The sequence below is a fragment of the Cnephaeus nilssonii genome, assembly GCF_951640355.1.
Source record: "Cnephaeus nilssonii genome assembly, chromosome: 5".
NCBI lineage: Eukaryota > Metazoa > Chordata > Mammalia > Chiroptera > Vespertilionidae > Cnephaeus > Cnephaeus nilssonii.
The window spans coordinates 79,478,578-79,499,546 of NC_137076.1; the positions used below are offsets into that span (position 1 = coordinate 79,478,578).

Below are 20,969 nucleotides of genomic sequence, written 5' to 3' on the forward strand. Positions count from 1 at the left end.
GTGGTGTGATGGGATCCCCGGGTCACACACACCAGGGCCAATGAATGCAGCCCAATTTCTCCAGAAGCCTTTCTGTGACAACAGACACCTAGAAACAGTAAAAGAAACCTTAATGATGGAGGCTAATGCCTTTGGGGATTTGAGTGGCTGAAACTTCCTACCTCCAGGAGGTGCTTGCAAATTCCAGAGTCCTTTCTGAGGAAGCAAGTAGGGTTGTGGGAAACCACAGCTTAGGGGCAGGCAGCCGGCTTGGATTCCTCTTACAGCTCTGAAAGGATTAAAATGGGCAATGGTGACATAGTGTTTTGCTCTCCCAAGTCAGAGAGACTCCGGGATCTTGTATTGATGTGCTCTCTGGTGTCTCATGTGACCTCTGCTATTCTCACCTCTTCCCATCGAGGGAGAGGCCTGGCCCTTGCACATGTACAGTCTCTTGGTTTCAGGTGCTTTCTCACACGTCCTCTCACTTGAGCCTTACAGCAAATCTTGGGGCTGGGCTTGGATCAGGTCCTGGGGCAGATGAGGGCCTGCCCCCTTACTGAGACTTCCAAATGACATTATGTTTCAAGTCAGCAGCTAATCATGTGAGGCTGGAGATTGTGCAAAATAAGAATTTTATTTCATAATTAAAGCAGAACTAGGACCATTAATCAGTTCCTTTGGTATTTAGACCTTACCTGCCACATTCTGTCTTTTCCTCTTATCAAAGGAAAAAAATATATAACATTTCACTGTCTATTTTTACCCCTCAAAGCAGCCTTTGGTACCCTAAGAGAAGGCCAGTATTATTTAATACATTTAATGTTCTTTTTGTCAGAAAGTGGAAAAGTTAAACTGCCTAATGTTGTGTAAAATACCTATTTTTAATACAGTACCTTTTCTCCCATGGACAGTTGATGTCTTTAGATGCAGCTGTTGGAGAAGTACATTAAGAAGTACAAATCTTATGTCAAAGAGAGTCTTGACTCAGGGGTGGGAATTGAAGCCCTAACCCCCAGAAAGGAACTCCTTGTTCCTTTGGCAAGTGTGGTGCCCTGGCCTACTGTTTGTTGGATGAGCCGCCCACAGGTGCACCTGTGAGGCAAGGTCTCAAACGAATAGTGAGTGCTTTTAGCTGTTACATCTGTTTAGAATACTGCACATGAAAATTCTGGGTGTTCCTACATCAGACAGGGTGTGGACTGAGTGGCTTGGGGCAGCGGGAGGCCTACGTTGTATCTGGCTCATATCTCTCTTTTGGTGGCAGACTCCTGAGGAGTTGGATGACTCTGACTTCGAGACAGAAGACTTCGATGTCCGCAGCAGGACAAGCGTCCAGACAGAAGATGACCAGCTGATAGCTGGCCAGAGTGCCCGGGTAAGGAATCGGTTAAACTTGTTTTGGCCCTAGCCAGTTTGGCTTAGTGGATAGTGTGTCAGCCTGCGCATAAAAGGGTTGCAGGCTCGATCCCCAGCCGGGGTGTGTGTGGGAGGCAACCAATCAATGTGTCTCTCTCTCAAAAAAAAAAAAAGCCAGTTTGTTCTGCAGACCTTCCCCTGTCCCTCTCAGGTCTTAGCTTTTCTTTTCCAGGAAAATACTCTCAATATTGAGAACCCAATTTTCCCTCTTTTTTTCTGGCCATATGACAGAAGTTGTGGCACCTGCTAGTCAATTGTAGGTTTCTCCAAAGTGTCTCCTCAGTTGGGAGCAGGGCAGGGACATGGGCCTCCTCAGTTGTGCCCTGGGGCTTTGGTTTATGCGGATCCTGCATCAGGAGAGCCCTAGGATCTAATCAACACAATGTTGGTTAAAAAGATTGCGGTCTTTGCCCATATCAGTTATACTGAAATATTTATTTATGGGTTAAATAAAATAAAAGTGGTACATTCAAGAAAATCAGTCAGAACCTTTGCATTCGAGTCATTAAATCTTCCATCAGTAGCATTTTTGTTTTGGGGAGGATGCCAAGAAAGATTTCTAAGGAGTCCTTTTTCACGTCTCATTTTGAACAGCGAGTACATCCCTGCTTTAGGCCTCACTTTGTCATGAGCACTTTGGTAAGGTTTCAGTGCGACTGAGAGATACAAAGTGTACACACCCCAGCAGCTTCTCTGCCTGCCTTCTTTAAAAGTTACATCCTAAAACCACTTCCAGTTCACCTTGAAAAGTTAAAGATGCAATGCGGCCACAGGAAATGCTCAGGAAAGCGCCACCAGCATTAGCCCTTCTCTCATCTGCGCTCTCATAGGAGACAGAGGCTGAAACTTGTGCAGAACTCAATTAAGCAGGCTCTGCTCCTGTGCCAGTGTGATCCCGAAGCTTCCACATCAGCCTGTACCCCTTACACTCTTGTTTTCCTCCACATTAAAATTTGTTCTTAAAAGTGGGTTAAGAGTGGCCCTTCAGGCAAGATGAAACCTATTAAAGCATTATCCTACCTATGTCATAGATTGCTCGGTGGAAATGCTTTTGGCTAATGTACTGTGAGAATGTCATATTCTTTTCATGTAAGAGCTTTCTGTGCTTCTGATTTTAGGCAATCATGGCTCAGCTTCCCCAAGAGCAAAAAGCAAAGATTGCAGAACAGGTGGCCAGCTTCCAGGAAGAAAAGAGCAAGCTGGATGCTGAAGTGTCCAAATGGGACGACAGTGGTAACGACATCATCGTGCTGGCCAAGCAGATGTGCATGATCATGATGGAGATGACCGACTTCACCCGGTGAGCAGTGCCCGGCCCACCAGCTGCAGAGGGCAGCCCTCTTCTCTTTTCTACTCACTGCCAACTATGAAGGGCTTCACCTACAATGATCCTTGTTCTCTTTCTTTTTCCAGAGGTAAGGGACCGCTCAAAAACACATCAGATGTGATCAGTGCTGCCAAGAAAATCGCAGAGGCAGGATCCAGGATGGATAAGCTTGGCCGCACCATCGCAGACCATGTAAGTAACAGACCTGCCACGTGGGTCTCAGGCAGCCCAGCCTGGTCCATTCCTGAGGCAGCAATAACAATTTTCAGGGGACACAACACTCTTCTCATCTCAAAAATTGTTAACTTGCCAACCAGCATAGATTTTTAAGAATTTCTGAGTAATTCTTTGATAATTCTTGAGACAAGCCGTTTGCATGAGAGAACATCCCTGGAGGTGTGTCTGCCCTCAATAACAGCTAAAAACTAGCCTCCCCTGGGGACGTGTTTATTCCTAGTTCTCTTCAGAACTGCTTGCCAGCCTACCACGCTGACCCCAGGTGTGTGAGTGCCTCTTCCCGTGGATTTACTTCTTAGAAGCAGCAGGATCATGTGTCCAGTTGGGGACAGACGTGTGTGTCCTCAGCACTGTGGGTTCTCGACTACCCAGCTTTCATAAACCCTTTATTCCCTGTAGTGATATGTCAGAAAATGTGGTTCCTACCTCCTGGAAAGTTTACATTTTCCTTCGGTGTTCCAAGACTTATTTACTAGAGATGCTGCTTCTCAGTTACAGTTCTCTGCAGTCTAAGCCCTTCCCCTGAGGTATCAAGCCTCTCACCCTGCATCTGGGCTGAGGGACAGCAGTGCCTCATCGCTCAGGCCAAAGATTCAGAAGTCATCCTGACCCCTCTTCCCGGAATCCAGTGCTAAGTGCTGTACTTCCACTGGCCAACGCCAGCTCAGGCCGACCTCCACAGCCCCACGCCTGGACTCCTACTTGTGGCTGCTCCTCACTGCTTTCCCTCTTCCTTCTCCACACCACCCTCCATACAGCTGCCAGTACAGTCTTCCTACACGCTCATCTTAAAGTGCATGTCTTCATAGGGCTCTGCTGTGTTCCAAAACATTCTTAAATTCAAAATTTCCAGCATGGTCTACAGGTTTGTCTGTGCCCAGACTCCCAGAGGGAAATGTTTGCTATAAATACCTGAGAGGTGCTCTGTATTTCTTTCTCTGGGTAAAGCTTCCTAAGCTTTGGCAGCAAGACAGGAATTGGGCAGTGGCTGGTCAAGACCTCACGGTCTCCACGTGCTTGTTCTCTTGCTTTGATTCACTCCTCCTCCATCTTCGCCCGAAGTGAACCTCTCCTTCCACCAGGTGTTCACAGTGTGCATCGTAATTGAGCAGATGAGCTGTTGGGATGGTTGTTAGCAAGCTCAGAGCACTCGGGCCTTTCTCGCCTTTAGGGGCTTGGGCCCAAGCAGGGGGCAGCCTAGAGCCACACTGCCCAGGTATTGGGTCACTCATCTCTCATGCCCTTGGCTCCAGCCAGGAGAGAGGAGGCCTCTCTTGGTGGCACACTGAGAGGTTTAGAAACAGCCCCTGGGAGTAGGTGTGTTTAGATCAGGCCTGGGTGCTCTGCTAAACTTACTCTCCCGTCAGTGTCCAGACTCGGCCTGCAAGCAGGACCTGCTGGCCTACCTGCAGCGCATCGCCCTCTACTGCCACCAGCTCAACATCTGCAGCAAAGTCAAGGCCGAGGTGCAGAACCTTGGTGGGGAGCTCGTGGTCTCTGGGGTAAGTTTCATCTGTGAAAAGAAGTGGGTGGTGGGACTCGTCTCGCCTTTGTCCACATACACTCCTTACCTGCCCTGAACTGGGAAGGTGAGCTCTGGAAATCCCTGAAGTTGGTTCCTTGGAGGCCAAGGGCTGGCTGCACCTCAGTTGCAGGGTTTTTTTTTTTTAATCTTCCTTGTTTTTCTTCCCCCACAGAAGAATTGAGCCTGTTCAAAAATTGCAAAGATGATATAGCAAGGCTTTCTCAACTCTCCTCTACCTCTCCAAGTGCTTGAGTATTTTCCACCCCTCCTTGTCTCTTTACCATATCACTGTTCTGGACCTCTCGTCACCTGGGGTAGGGCAAAGAGGTGATCTCGCTCAGTGTGCTGGGCTCCATTAATTCCCCGGAATTTCCTTTCAAAGAAATTGACACCATTTGATCACCTGCTACAATGTCAGTGCCCCTGGCAAAGGCTGAAAGCAGTGGGTTTGTGTCTAGGATGGCTGACGCAAGGCCTCCTCCTCCAGCTTGTTTGAGGGGTGAAGGGTAGGAGACGATGCCTTACATTTTTGTTACTGTTCCCTTTATTTCTTCAAAAGATCTGAAACAGGCCTTTTCAGGGTATTTGAATAAGAGCAGCCAGCCATTGGAAGAGAGCCAATTAGTAATGGGGCTGTTGCCCACCCCTGAAGGGAAGAAGTAGGGGGCTCCCCCCTTGCCCAACCATGGGGCTAAAGGTCAGGCCTGTGCTCCTCACCGCCCCATGTTTGTTTCTCTTAGGTGGACAGCGCCATGTCCCTGATCCAGGCCGCCAAGAACTTGATGAACGCCGTGGTGCAGACAGTGAAGGCATCCTATGTGGCCTCTACCAAATACCAGAAGTCGCAGGGTATGGCTTCCCTCAACCTCCCAGCTGTGTCATGGAAGATGAAGGCACCGGAGAAAAAGCCCTTGGTGAAGAGAGAGAAACAGGATGAGACGCAGACCAAGATTAAACGGGCGTCTCAGAAGAAGCATGTGAACCCTGTGCAGGCGCTCAGCGAGTTCAGAGCCATGGACAGCATCTAAGGCCGCCCCAGCCAGCGGGCTCTTAAGATCAGTCACCGTTCTTCTCTCAGACGTATTTGCTAATAGAGCACTGATGTTAGATTCCACAGGGAAATGGGCAGATGTTAACCTGGCCAGGTGGTGAATTTTGCAAGCACATACTTGTGTTTAAGTCACTCACAAATACTTTTAGAATTCAGGAGCATATTTCTAGCTGTATTTTTTTATAAGCTTAAATAAAAATCCCATAACCAAAGAGAATCCCATATTAACTTTTAGGGACATTCTTGACCAAGTTGTGTGGCATTAGGGTCTGAGAAAAGGGGTGATCTGACTCACCCTTTTTTCAGGGAGGGGCCTTCGACCAGCCCAGGGTGTGGGCAGGCTGGCTGGTATTAAATGCCAAAGATGACCAGGGCAAGCAAACTGGGTGTCTTAGGAAGTGGTCCCCAGAGAGGAAACGTTTCTAGAAAGGTCCTGAAGGGACAAACCACATGAAACTCAGTAAAACAATGTATCGTGCAGAACACTGATTACTCTATGACATGAAATGAGAATTTTAATGCATGGTTACAGTTACTAATGTGCTCTGCTGCAGGACATATTAAAAAGTTGCTTTTTTTCAGGCTAGAATGTTATGATGCCATAATCAGAACTTGCTTGTTTCCTTTTGTTCAGCTCCAAATGCAGATACATCATTGGGCTCACTTCTAATAATTGCAATGTTTCCTGCCTTGGGCTTACAACAGTAGCCTAACGAAGTAGCGTTTGCTTAGGCAATAATTTAGACTTTACCTTATTTGTGATTAATATAGCGATTACTATAGCTACAAGGTATAATTTTACTATCTTATTTAAATTTTATGAATTCGAATGTTTTTTACACTAACTTTTCCCAATAAAGTCCACCTTGAAACCAAGCCCAAGAAGTTAAAGTACTTTTTCTTTGCCTTCCAGCAGTCAAGTTTTACATGAAACATCTCCCGGGTCTGCCCCCAATCTGTGCCCCCTCTGTCCCAACAAGGAGACTGTGCCCATGGCTCCTCGGAAACAAGTGTTCACCCTTCAAGGGGAACCTTGGACGTGTCCTTAAAATCTCCATGGGTATCACCCCCTTCTCTTCTGAGTTGTTTCTATCAGCTTATAACCATACCAGGATAATAGCTGCCTCCAGAATACCCTCCTAACGCCATGTCCCCTCCAGCAAAGCTCCTCAGAGAGGTGTGTGTTGTTGTCCCTTCTTCCTCACTTCCATTCGCTCTGCCATTCCAGCCCTCTCCTCCAGTCCACTCTACTGCCGTCCCCCTTAAGGGGGCGGTCACATTACCAGATTGATTGGCTCTTTCTCCATCTTACCAACTCCACCGTACAAGTGCCCAGGTGAATCTCCCCGCCCTCAGAAGTTCCTCACTGGCCTTCCAGAACACTCCGCTCTGATTCTGTCTTCCTTTGCCGCCGTTTCCTAGTCATTAAAAGCTGTGCTCCCCTGGGCTCAATACCCAGGTCTCTTTGGCTCTACTCACTCTTCCAAACTTAACCAGACTCCTGGCTTTATGTACAGTCCAAATGCTGCCTTCTCCTGTATCTTGACTTATAACTGCCTGCCTCCTATACTCTCCACATGGATGTCTTAATATCTCAAACTTGATCTGTCGTAATTCTTATCTTTAAAAGTATGATGGGTCCAACCACTTCTGTTTACTATCACCTGGTCATCATTTTAGTCACCTATTGCTGTGTAACGAACTGCCCCAAAACTTGGCAGCTAAAACAACAAACCTTTGTTACCTCAGTTTCTGAAGGCCAGGAATCCAGGAACAGCTCTGGGAGGTTCTGACTGAGTCTCGCGTGAGGCTGCAGTCTCTCCCCGAAGGCCAGATGGGCTGGGGACCTGCTTCCAGACTCCCTGCCGGCTGCGGGCAGGCGGCCTCGGTTCTGTGTCCTGTGGCCCTCCCACAGAGCAGCTCATCATGTGGTCACTGGCTCCCCTCAAGTGAATCATCCAGGAGAACGACAACCACATGGGAGTCGTGGATTTTTAAAAACCTGATCTCAAAGGTAATACGACCAGCACTGCCCTGGCCAGTGTGCTAAGTGGTTAGAGCGCGCAGCCATTAATTCGGGCACGGAGAAACCGCCCCTCTTAGGGCGGAGCAGACAGGAAACCAAAGCTTGTCTGCGCCACCCTGAAACTCCGCCCCATCCAAGCTGAGCACAGAAGCTCTCCCAGCGGAGACACTGCTGATCCTCACAGCCAGCTAGCTTGGAGATCAACTCCCGCCAGTGATACCAACAATCCCAACCACTCTGAACTCCAGTTTCTGGGGACACGCGGGGGACCCAGACGCCTACGGGACTCTCGGCCGGTCGGAGAGTGAGAGTGACTTTTCTGTCTGTGTGGATGACACCAGATTTCAACCACTCTCATAAGGGACACATTCAAGAGGCAGACTCAGTGTCTCCAGCACAGCAATTCTTCCATTATAGACACAGCAGGCCCTCAGAACCAATTGGACTGGAGGTCAATTCCTCCCAGTGTACCAACAGCAATCAGGGCTTTTAACTACACCAAGACTTTCCACTCAGCCCACAAAGGGGAGTACCAAGAGCAACCACCTAGGGTGATTGGGGAAGCTGAGCTACCAGCCCCTATAGGTCACCGACCACACAAAGCCACTCCATCAACACAGGGAGGCAGCCAAAATGTGGAGACATCTAAGTATGTCACAAGTAGAGATAGATGAAAGCAAACTAATGGACGACACAGTGTTCAGAACCATATTTATAAGGTTACTCAAGAATCTCCTAAAAACCGCTGAGAAACTTGAAGAGACCTTCAAGGACCTTAATGAGAATACCAAAAAAATGGAAAAGGACCAGTCAGAAATTATGCATACACTGTCTGAAATAAAGAATATACAGAGTAGACCACCGCACCCGAAGAGTCAAACCAAAGATCTGGAATATGAGGAAGAAAAAAACACCCAACCAGAGAGGCGGAAAGAAAGAAGAATCCAAAAGTGTGAGGATAGCATAAGGAGCCTCCGGGATGGCTTTAAGCGTACCAATATCCGAATTTTTGGGGTGCCAGAAGAGAGAGGGCAAGATACTGAAAACCTATTTGAAGAAATAATGACAGAAAACTTCCCCCACCTGGTGAAAGAAATAGACTTAAAAGTTCAGGAAGCGCACAGAACCCCAAACAAGAGGAATCCAAAGAGGACCACACCAAGACACATCATAATTAAAATGCCAAGGGCAAAAGACAAAGAGAGAATCTTACAAGCAGCAAGAGAAAAACAGTTAGTTACCTACAAGGGAGCACCCATACGACTGTCAGCTGATTTCTCAACAGAAACTATGCAGGCCAGACGGGAGTGGCAAGAAATATTCAAAGTGATGAATAGCAAGAACCTACAACCAAGATTACTCTACCCAGCAAAGTTATCATTCAGAATTGAAGGGCAGATAAAGAGCTTCACAGATAAGAAAAAGCTAAAGGAGTTCATCACCACCAAACCAGTATTATATGAAATGCTGAAAGGTATTCTTTAAAAAGAGGAAAAAGAAGAAAAAAGTAAAGATAAAAATTATGAACAACAAATATCTATCAACAAGTGATTCTAAAAATCAAGTGAATTCAAAATCTGAGGAACAGAATAAACTGGTGAACATAATAGAATCAGAGGCATAGAATGGGTGTGGATTGATAATTATCAGGGGGAAAGGGGTGTCTGTGTGGGGGGTATGGGAAGAGACTGGACAAAAATCATACACCTATGGATAAGGACAACGGGGGGGGGGAGGGAACCGGGTGATGGGGAGATATGGGGGGGGGAAAAGGAGAAACAATTGTAATAATCTGAACAATAAAGATTTATTTAAAAAATAAAAATAAAAACCTGATCTCAAAGGTAATACGACCAGCACTGCCCTGGCCAGTGTTGCTAAGTGGTTAGAGCATTGGCCCACACACCAAAGGGTGGAGGGTTCACTCCCCGCCCTAGGTTGGGCATATGTGGGAGGCATCCAGTCAATGTGTGTCTCTCACATCAATGTTTCTCTTTCTCCCCCTACCTCCCTTCCATTCTCTCTGAAAAGCAAGCAAAAAAAAATCCTCAGGTGAGGATTAACAGAAAACATAGGCATATATATGACCATCACTGCCGTTATATTCTGTTGGTCACACAGTCCACCCCTGATACACTGTGGGAGGGGGACAACATAAGGGGGCCAATGCCAAGAGGTGGACTCCCAGTCACCTGAACCCAGACCACTGCAGTCACTTCCCCAGTGGGCTTCCCTGATCATACTGTCCCCTACACCCTACTCCCCAGGACAGTCACAATCAATATGCAAATCCCCCCTCAACTGGGAGTTCAACCAGGGGGGCAGGGCCAGCCAACCGCCTGTGGCCCGTGGCCCCTCTTCCTGGCTGGGCTGGCCCCAATTGGCCCTGGATCTGCCCAATCAGGGCAGGCCAACAGGACCCCGCCCATGCACAAATTCGTGCACGGGGCCTCTAGTAATCCCTATAAAACAAGTCAGATTATGCCATTCTCTCAGCTCCAACCTGCAATGGTTCCCATCTCCCAGTAAAAGCCAAAGTCTTAAGTGACGGTTTGGCCCTCTAGCTTCTCCCCCTCCCCATGCTTTGTCACTCGCCCTTTGCACTTGTGGTTCCACTGCCTGGAACACTCCCCAGAGATACACCTGTGCTTTAAGATCTTCAGGTGTCTCTTCACAAATCACCTTATCCAAAAGACCTTCGAGAAATTCCTACCATGCCCTCTCTTCATAGCACTGAATTTGCTTTACATTTACATGCCCATCTGTTTCTCTTATAAGTTTCACAGGAAGAGGGATCTTGATTTTGTTCATCACTGACTCTCCAAAGACCAGGAGAATGACTGAATCTCGGGGAACTCCTATGGGGCTGGACCCAGAAGGCTTTGGCCTCCCTCCACTCACCCCAACCCCAACTCTCAGGACCCATGACGACACTTTGGAACATTCTCATGGCTTTTGTTGCCATCAGTTTGTCACATTCCAAAATTGTCTTCCAGGCTTGAGCTCCAGATCCCCGTCTGTCCTCAGCTGCTTCACCTGATCTGCTGGAAGCCCTATAGCCCAGCAGCCCAGCCATCCCCAGTCTACCTCCTCTCAACCCATCCACTTCAGCAGAGGCCAAGGTCCCACCCCTCAATGCTGCAAAGGTTCCTAAACTGCTAAACTGGCCTACATCAGTCCCAGCATCCATTATCTATTCTCTACCTAGCAGCAAATGAATCTCCCAGAACCACCTCAAAGGATTAAAGCCTCTGCATGACGCCCTCTGTCTAGGCTGCCCACCTGACATGCTGGCAGCCCAGTGCCTCCCTGCAGTGTGAGTGCCCACTGTGACCCTAGAAGTGGTTCCTAAGACCCTGTGCTCCCCCTATGAGCCCATTACTTGATGTCCTGTCAGCACCTTTCCCTTATCATCACACCAAATACAATACCATTACATACTTAGACTAACTTCTGTTTAACTGTACCTCCTCCTCAGCAATATCTGTGAAATCATGTTTGATGGGCTGCTTACATTCTTCCTAATATACATCAAAATAACATATTGATAAAAGTTCATGTATTAGCCGAAATGGGTTTGGCTCAGTGGATAGAGCGTCGGCCTGCGGACTGAAGGGTCCCGGGTTCGATTCCGGTCAAGGGCACGTACCTTGGTTGTGGGCACATCCCCAGGAGGAGGTGTGCAGGAGGCAGTTGATCGATGTTTCTCTCATCGATGTTTCTAACTCTATCCCTCTCCCTTCCTCTCTGTAAAAAATCAATAAAATATATATTTTTTAAAAATAGTTCATGTATTACCTAAAATCATCCAAGTACCAGCTCTGCAAACACTGGCCCGCAGCTGCCACTGCTGCCTGGCCCTGGGCATGGCACATGGTAATGCAGCACCAGCCCTCACAGGCCTGACCTGAATTCTTTTGAGGAACAAACAGCATTGGTCTTGCTCTCCCTATCCAGCAAAGGGTCTGCTACATGCTTGAGAAATAGTTGTTGAACCATTCAAACCATTTGATTTAAACCAATAAAAAGGTACTAGAAGGCAAAAAGTAGGCAACTGACGAAGCACACCCCCCCCCCCTCCCCGAAATCCTCCATCTTCTCAGAGACAGCCACCTGGAGAAGGACGGCCTCACCATCCTGCCCCTTTCTGCTTCCCAGCAGGGCTGACAACCCTCAGCGACACCTCGCTGTGCGACGGCGTCTCACCAGCTGGCCCTGTGGGGGCCGCTCCTCACCCGCTGACTCCTGCCTGCACCCGGACCGCAGAGCCAGCTCTCCTCCTCGCTGGCAGCCGCTGCCTGCTGACCCTGTACCGCCTCCCATGACTCCTGGGCAGGTACTTCAAGGCCCTTCTTCACCTCTGCCACCTTCATTCGCACAGCTTTCCACCTCCACCCAGGCCAGGGCCACTCCACTGAAGGGAGAGGGGACTTTACCCACACCCCATCTCATCCTTACAACCTGTGAGGGGTCAGTGCTACCACCACCCCTCAATCTTCACACCCAAGTCACACAGCTGGCAAGCAGCCAACACCCCCTTCCAGCTTCAAGATCCAGTCCCTCCAAACCCCCCAGGTTCTGGAGCTCCAGAGAGCAGTGCAGGGGCCTGTATCCCCCTCCCTCACCCCCCCCCCCACCTTCTTCCCAAAAGCGGGGAACTCCCTCATGCTCCCTCCCACCACATCTGCCCATCCCTGCACCAGGTTCTCAGGACTATGCCTGTTAAGATGCAGGAACTCTCCAGGTCCCTGGCTAAGGCCACCCCCTGGCTTGTCACTGGATCCTGGCCTAGTCAAGGATTTTGCCCCACAATCTTCCCTCTATTTCCTGCCTTGCCAAGTTTCCTTCCTCCTGGATTTTTCTCAGCAGCATACAAAACATGTTCTAATACAGCGGTCGCCATCCGGTGGTCTGCGGACCACTGGTGGTCCGTGAGGTCTGAAAGGTTGGTGACCGCTGTTCTAATAGGCCCCATAATTAAGAAAAACAAACACAAAGACAACACAAAAAGCTTCCCCTGAGTTCATGTCACCCCTCCGTCCCCTTACACAGAACACCTTAGATGAGTGTTTAGACCCTCTACTTCCCTCCTCTTCTCCCAGCTAACACCTTCTGTCCAGTGCCTTCTAAGTAGCATGTGAAGTCGGTGCCCCCCCACCGGCTCCTCAAACCTTCTCTAGATTTCCACATTCCCCTCCCTTCGCCAGTCCCTGCTCCTCATCTTACTAGCTCGTTCTCCTTACCTCTAAGGCTGAGGTGGTCCAGGCCTGGTCAGGCCCTGGTCCTCTTCTTCTGATTCCTAGGCCTTGGTGGTATGTGGGTAAATGGGTAATAACCAGCTCTCCAGGGCAGAGTCGGGAGGGGATGCATAGAGATAGGTTTATATACATTTTACTCCTATAACAGGATTGTGGCACACAATTCACAAATAATAACAAAATACACAATATTCTTTACTGCAACTTCCATACAGCCAACTGATTCTCACCAGGCTTTCACTGATTTTTGTTGAAATCCTGCATCCATAGCCAACTGACAGTTGTAATTGACAAAGGAGTCTGGTTCGACAGGAATGCTGGTTGATACTTTGTTTACCTTAAGGAGTAAGATGAAAGTGAAAAAACAAAGACATCTGTGGGAGTTTCACTTGTTCATCAGTGAATGACTTCTTTGCTAAATCATGTAACAATAAATACTGTAAGACAACTCCTTTGGATTTTTGTGCTGATAGATGACACTGTAAGTTTAATCAGCATTAACATTTTTAAAACATTTTCTTCATCACTTTAAGCCTTGATTTGTAGCGTTTCCCAGTGTCCATGGTGTAAAATACTCCCACGTCAGATTTCCAGCCACGAGGGTGCCGTCTGCAAGGTGGAGCTGGGAAGCACCGGTGCCCACTGTTGAGCATGTCTCCACCACCCAGAGGCGACAGACACATGTCGTCTCCAGAGCACAGATAATGCTTCACTGTAAGTTATTAGAAAAGCGGAGTAATAATTACCTTTAAAATTTTTTAAGTTTACACACATTAAAATTTATACTTTTTAGGGGACAATTCTGTGAGTTTTGACAAATACATAGAGTTGTGTAATCACCACTATGTTCAAGATGCAGAACAGTTCTATCACCATCCCCCGACATTCCCCAATGTAGTGGAACCGTCCCCCTATCCTGAGTCTTCGCAAAAACCTTCCCCTATAGTTTTGCCTTTTCCAGAAGGTCATGTAAATGGAATGATACGATATGGAGCCTTTGGAGTCTGCCTCCTCTCCATCAGCATAATGCCTGTGAGATGCACAGGCTGCCGTGCGCAGCAGCAGTTCGTTCTTCCACCGGAGCAGGGCCGCACTGTGCCGATGTCCACGGTCTGCTGTCCGCCCCCCGGGCGAGGGGCATTAATTGTTTCTAGGCTGTTTTATTTTTACAAATAAAGTTGACGTAGATTTCCCTTTATCTTGCATAAATACCTAGGAGTGAGATTGTGTTGTACGGTATATGTTGAATTTTATCTGAAACTACCAAACTGTTTTCCATAGTGGCTGCATCATTTTGCATTCCCAGCAGCATTGCTCTGCATCCTCATCAGCACATGATATTGTCAGGTTTTTGGTCTGTTTAGGCTTTTAAATTTTTTCAGCCATTTTAGTGGGTGTGTAGGAATGTCTTGTGATGTTAATTTGCATTTCCCTAACAACTAATGATGCTGAGCATATTTTCATGTGCTTATTTGTCATCTATGTTTCTTTGGTGAAATGATTTTAAATCTTTTGCCTTTTTAAAATTGGATTGACTATTATTGATGAGTTTTGAGTAACATATATATATATATATATACACACACACACACACACACACACACACACACACACACACACATATATATATATATATATTCTGAATATAAGTCCTTTGTCAGATATGTGATTTGCAAATATTTTCTCCCTACTTGTGACCTGCCTTTTGTTTTCTTAATTTCTTTCACAGAAATTTTAACATAGTTAATTTTATCATCTTCTTTTCCTTTATGAATTATGCTTTTGGTTATTGTATCTAAGAACTCTTTGGCTAGCCGAAACCGGTTTGGCTCAGTGGATGGAGCATCGGTCTGCGGACTGAATGGTCCCAGGTTCGATTCCGGTCAAGGGCATGTACATTGCTTGCAGGCATATCCCCGGTAGGGGGTGTGCAGGAGGCAGCTGGTCGATGTTTCTCTCTCATCGGTGTTTCTAGCTCTCTGTCCCTCTCCCTTCTTCTCTGTAAAAAATCAATAAAATAAATTAAAAAAAAAAAAAGAACTCTTTGGCTAATTCAAAGCCACAAAGATTTCTTCTAAAAGTTTTATAATTTTTCATTTAGGTCTGATTACTTTTGAGTTCAATTTTGTATAACATGACAGATATAGGTCAAAGTTTGTTTTTTAAAATATGGCTGTCCATTTGTTGCACCACCACTTACTAAAAAGATGATCCTTTCTCCACTGAAGTGTCTTTGCACCTTTGTCAAAAATCAACTAAATATATCTGTATGGGTCTATTTCTGAACTCTCTATTGTGATTCATTGATCTGTGTCTATCCTTTAGCCAGTGACACAATGTCTTAAAAATCAGCTATTGTGAGTTCTCCAACTTTTTTTCTTTTTCAAGATTGTTTTAGCTACTTCAATTCCTTTGGATTTCCATATAAGTTTTCAAATCAGACTCTTGAAATATAAAAAGTTCCTGTTGGGATCCCATTGACTCTATAGGTCAATTCTGGAGGGATTGATTGACATCTTAACAACACTGAGTCTTCCAACCCAGGAACTCAGTATGTCTCTCAGTTTATTTATATCTTTTTTTTTCATCAGTGTTTTGTACTTTTCAGCATTAAAATCCTGCCCATAGGTTGTCAGACTTACATGTATTTCATCTGTTCTAATGCTGTTATAAGTAATATTGTTTTTAAATTTTTCATTTCAATATTTTATTGTTTATATATAGAAATACAACTGATTTTTATATATTGACCTTACATTTTGTGACCTTGATAAACTCATTGTTACTTAGACATTTTTTGTACATTTCATGGGATGTTCTATATTCACAATCATGTTATCCTTCAATAGAGACAGTTTTATTTCTTCTTTTTCAGTCTGCATGCCTTTTATTTCATTTTCTTGCCTTGCTGCACTGCCCAGGACTTCTGGTACAATACTGAAAAGGAGAGCGGAATGGTCATTCTTACCTTGCTCCCAGTCTTAGGAAAAAACAAGTCAGTCTTTGACCATTAAGTTTGATGCTTGTTGTAGGTTTTTATGTGGTTTCCCTTCATCAGGTTAAGGAGGCTCCCTTCTACTCCTAATTTGCTCAGAGTTTTTATTATAAATGGACTTGTTTTTGCTGGCTTTGAAGGAGGAAGGATCCACAAGCCAAGGAATGCAGGAAGCTTCAAGGAGCTGGAAGAGGCGAGTAAATAGATCCTATTGGAGCTGACAGGGAGGAATGCAATCCTATTGGTGGCTTTGATTTCTATATTGCGAAACTGTCAGATTTATGACCTATAAAACTATAAGGTAATTTGTGTTATTTTGAGGCATTAAGCTCATTCTCATTTGTTACAGCAGCAATAGAAAACTAATGCAGTAAAAGGCAGTGTTTTTCAAGGAATTGGTCCATCATTTCTTCTAAGTTGCCAAATTTATGGACGTAAGAGTTGTTTGTAGCATTCACTTACTATCCTCTTAATAAGTGAATATGGTGATATCCCCTCTTTAATTCCAGGTATTGGTAATTTGTGTCTTCTTTTTTCAAAGAACCATATTTTCATTTCATTGATTTCCTCTAGTTATTCTGCCTTCAATTTTATTGGTTTCTCTGCTCTTATCTTTATTATTTCCTTTCCTTATGCTTTCTTTGGGTTTAATTTGCTCTTTCTACTAATTTTTAAAAATTATCTTTGCTTTTTTAATATATTAATTGTAAGTTTACATAATTTTATTTTTTAACTAATTAATTTTTTAAAAATATGTCTTTATTGATTTTAGAGAGAGAGGAAGGGAGAGGGAGAAAGAAAAACTTCAATATGAGAGAGAAACAACGATCAACTGACCAGGGATCAAACCTACAACCTGGGCATGTGCCCTGACCGAAATTCAAACCAGCAACCTTTCAGCGCACAGGATGATGCCCAACCGAGACACACGGGCCGTGCTGATTTTTAATAATGGCTGTTTGACAACCAGCTCGCAATGTTTCTAAAACCCACATGGCTTATCGGCTGCTATGAGCTGGCTCCAGCACACGCTGCTTCCACGTTTGTCTTCACACATGACCTCTTCTTCCCTAGCTCCAGACTCTTTCTCCAGCTGCCTATTCAACATCTCCACTTGAATATCCAACTGAAATCTCAATCAAACTACATCCAAAATCATGTCTACAATAATGCCTCAATCTTTTCTCCTCTACCCTCTCTCTTCCCACTTCTGGAACCAGTACCTCCAGGAGCCCATTTGCTCAGGACCCTAAGTGAGGCTTCATCCGTGACCTTCTTTCCTCACACACCACACGCCCTCCAGCTCCCTCTTTAAAACATATCTGGAGTCTGAGCACATGGCCTGCCTTCTCTATCACCGTCACCCTGGCTCTCACCACGGTTCTGCAGTAGACCCTGCACTAGGCTTCTCCTTCTGTCCTTGCCCCTTTGTCATCTCGTTACCACAGCAACAGTGATCCTGTTAGATGTCAGTCATGCTGAGTCTCTCCATGGCTCCCATCTCCAAGAGAAAACTCCCACCTTACTGTAACTGCTGAGATCTGACCTCCCTATTGCTTACTCTTCTCCTTGCCACTGACTCTTGCTTTTCTTCCGCCCCCCACCATGCTCCTGCCTGAGGACTTTTCCATCTGCTCTTCCCTTGGTCTACAAAGCACTTCTTCTGATCCCCTTGACTCACGGCCTTGTGTTCTTCCGTTCACACTACGTCTACTTAGGGAGGCCTTTTCTAGCACTCTTTCCCCTTCTCATGTTTTATTTTCCGCACAGCTTTTAGCACTCACTGCCTGGCATCGTATTATATACTTATTTGTCGTGGTCTGCCCCTCGCCGGTACTTACCACTTCATGCCCTGGAACAGTGCCTGGCCCCTAGTTAGTCCTAAATCCAATTTGTTTTGTGAATGAGTGAGCAGCAGCCAGGAAAATGCCCAAACCCTCCCCTTGGCTCCCGGCTCCATCAGGATCAGGCTATGCTCCTCGGCAAAGCTAACAAGGCACTGGAGAATGTGGTCCCCTTGACCCCTGTGGCTCCACCTTGAGCCACTTGGCCCCTCACCCCATCACTTCCTCCAGCTACACTGAACTTGGGCTTCCTCAAATGGACCTCTTTCTCTCACCTCAGGCCTTTCTACATCTTCCTGGGGCACTGTTCCAGGGCATGAAGTGGTAAGTACCGGGGCATGAGGTGAGCAGGAGAAGGTCTGAGGCTAAGCAAAGGGACTTCAGGGAAGTAAGTACTCGGTTTCCCCTCAGCAGAGTGAAGCTGAGATTTCTGTATGCAAGGCCGGGAAGAGGAGGTTTCTACACGCAGGCGGAGAGGGGCTGCCTGAACAGCAGGAGTGAGCCTCTGGTGCATTGGGAAAGGCTGATAAACAAACGCACCAGAATCCAAATCAGGAAGGCCCAGAGCTGGGGTTGCCGTGGCAACCAGCAGTAGGCTCCCAGCCTCTCTGAGGTGGGGGCAGGGACTTGTCAGATTCGGCTGCCCCCGCCTCCAAGGCCTCCTTCTTGGGCTCTGCCCAGCTCAGCATGGACACAGAGGAGGGGCAAAGGCACAGAGAAGCAGGCCTGGGCTCCCACTACCAGCTTTAGTGAGGTCACTCCTCTCCCAGGGTGAGGCCTATACCCAAGGGCCCCCCGAGTGAACAAGCCACTCCCAGCATCCTCCAGCACCCAGGTCCCAGCACCAATCACTTCAGCCCAGCCCATCAGCATCCCTGCATGTGGTGATGCCCTCAGGCTTCTTCCAGGACCAGTGGCCTGAAATCCATTACTTGGTACAAGGTAGAGGGGCAGGGAGATAATCCCCAGACTTCCCCTCACAGCAGGCTGGGGGAAGGGACGAGCACAGGCACCAGGGTAGTCCTTTATGCACGTTTTCTCTCATTTAATGGCATAACCCTCTGACAGATGAGAAAACATAACCCTCTGACAGATGAGGAAACAGGCTCAGGTAAGGTAAGTGACTTGACAAGGTCACAGAGCTACTGGGTGGTAAAAGCTATGTCCCAGCCAGAGTTTTCCAACTCTGAGCCTGGATCCTTCCCAAAGGGGGGCCTGTTACTAGATGCCCTGGGCTGACCATGCAGCATGTCATCAAGGGCTGTGCCAAGTCTGCACAGACGCACAGTAGACAGACAGATAATGACCTTCATGCCTCCATTTAATGGCTAGTCCAGCACTGCCCGGATGATGCCCAGACCCCAGTAGGGAAGCCCTCCATCCTGCCTGCTGTCCCCTGAAGAACCCATCCAAACTGGTACCTCTCAGCCTTACTAGCAGTGTTCCAGTCTAGTCTGTCTTAGGGGTAGCCTCATCTCAGCTCCTTCAGCAAACTGTTGATAGAGCCCAGCAGTTCCCAGAAGTAGCCCTCATCTTCGCCATCCTGAAGCTCCTGGGCAGCTAGCACCTGGTATTCAGCCTGCAGACTGGCCAGCGTCCTGCTGAGCTTGGGGTCCTGATGGTAGTGGTCCCGGCAGGTGACCAGGAGGGCGCCCAGTGTCTGCAGCACCTTTTCACGGGCATCATGTTCAGGCAGCGCCAGCAGGTGGGCAGTGATCTCACACCAGCCTTGTTCTCGCAGGCTCGGCAGGAGGTGCACCTGGCGATATTGCTGCAGCTTCTCTGGGGACGTCTCCTGGGTCAGCTTGGCCTCCTCCTCAGCAAACATCTGCCATCCGAATGGCCAAGTGACAGGGTCGGGTGGGGAAGAGAGAACACACAGAGAGCAGTCAGCCCTGCCCTTCAGATGTGAAGGCACATGGCTGACCTGTGAGTTCGAACCCTCTTCCTTCATCCCCTTGGGCCTCCAAGGCCCTTTTGGGAGAAGGCCAGCAGGATTCATGGCTTCACACATGCTCCCCCACCCACCTATCTATCCATCCATCCACTCATCCAAACAACTGTGCAGTGTGCCAGATGCTGGAGACATGAAGATGGAGACATGGTCCCTGCTCTTAAGGAGCTCGGGGTCTGGCAGGAGAATAAAAGTTAACTGAGTAATTCCTAAAGAGCATAATAAATTTAGTCAGCCGTGTACTGTGGTGCCAGCCCAAGACCATCCAGCTGTCAGTGGTGGAGTGGGAATTGAACCAGTGAGGGCCTCCCTGCGCCTTGAGGGATAGGTGGGAGTTGTCCGAGTGGATAAGGATGGAGTGGAGGGCCCACACACAGGAGGGTGATAGCAATGCCTGGGCCACCTCATTTTGAAGAATGGCAGGTTAGCCTTGGCTCGTTTGGCTCAGTGGATAGAGCGTCAGCCTGCGGATGGAAGGGTCCTGGGTTCGATTCTGGTCAAGGACACATGCCTAGGTTACACGCCGATCACCAGTAAGGGGCGTGCAGGAGGCAACCGATCAATAATTCTCTCTCATTATTGATGTTTCTCTCTCTCCCCCCCTTCTCCTTTCCTCTCTGAAATCAATAAAAATAAAAATAAAAAAGTTTAAAGAATGGCAGGTTATGCTGGTTGATGGGACACACCCAGAGCCCTGAGTGTCTAAGGAGGATGGCCTCTAGGCGGAGGGTCTGAAGAGCTGAGGAAAGTTTGGGCAGGAACCCAGCCCCATTAGCAAAATATGGTGGAACCAATCCTGCCAGGCTGCCAGAGGCGGCAAAAGAAACACCTAAAACCTGACAAGTTAGCAGCTTATTTCAAATGTCAGAGGAAGGCTGTGCAGAGGTGGAGGGCTGGCAGGGGTGGAAAGGCCCCATATGGGCTGTAGTAAGTGTACCTGCAAGGAGTCTCTGCGCTAACTCCAGGGGAGAATGAGGCATGCAGGGTACCGAGAAGGCAAGAGGGGAAGCCCAGGAAAGAGGAGGGGCCAATAGACCACATGATGGCCTTGGGGCCCATTGGGGCTGGTGGAGGAAGCTGGGAGGGGGAGGGGTCAGCATCCTGGAACAGGAAAAGCTCACAACCCATTCCCAGTCTGGCTAGTTCTTCACTCCTGGGGAACAGAGAAGCCCTGACTGCCTCCAGCACAGAGCACGCTGACATCTGTCCTAAAGCCTCTGCTGCAGGAGGATGGCTGTCTCTGTACTGTTTGCCGAGAGACACCCGTCCCTCCCTGATCTTCATAGCACCCCAAGGACTCCAGGAATGAGCCAATGTCAGTGCCCACCATGCCAGGGCTGGGGGCAGTGAAGAG

General features: G+C 47.6%; 2 protein-coding genes across 3 annotated transcripts in view; one reads left to right on the forward strand and one right to left on the reverse strand.

Annotated features, from left to right (window-relative positions):
* The window catches only part of CTNNA1 (catenin alpha 1), a 202,705-nt gene extending 196,291 nt beyond the window's left edge, over window positions 1–6,414 (forward strand). Inside the window, exons 14-18 of the mRNA XM_079770838.1 lie at window positions 1,247–1,357; window positions 2,517–2,698; window positions 2,812–2,917; window positions 4,330–4,464; window positions 5,228–6,414. Of these exons, the coding sequence (XP_079626964.1) occupies window positions 1,247–1,357; window positions 2,517–2,698; window positions 2,812–2,917; window positions 4,330–4,464; window positions 5,228–5,515 (822 nt within the window). The 3' untranslated portion in view covers window positions 5,516–6,414. The remainder of the gene's footprint in view (window positions 1–1,246; window positions 1,358–2,516; window positions 2,699–2,811; window positions 2,918–4,329; window positions 4,465–5,227) is intronic.
* A 2,955-nt stretch (window positions 6,415–9,369) lies between these two features.
* SIL1 (SIL1 nucleotide exchange factor) overlaps window positions 9,370–20,969 on the reverse strand; it is a 212,319-nt gene continuing 200,719 nt past the window's right edge. Inside the window, exons 10-11 of one of the 2 annotated variants that reach the window (XR_013813523.1) lie at window positions 12,097–19,489; window positions 9,370–12,059 (exon numbers count right to left, since the gene is read on the reverse strand). Coding sequence is in view for 1 of the 2 variants with exons in the window: in XM_079770873.1 (XP_079626999.1) it covers window positions 19,133–19,489 (357 nt within the window). In the remaining variant the exon portion in view is untranslated. Of the gene's footprint in view, window positions 19,490–20,969 lie in introns of both variants that reach the window. The other variant, XM_079770873.1, reaches the window with a different exon arrangement.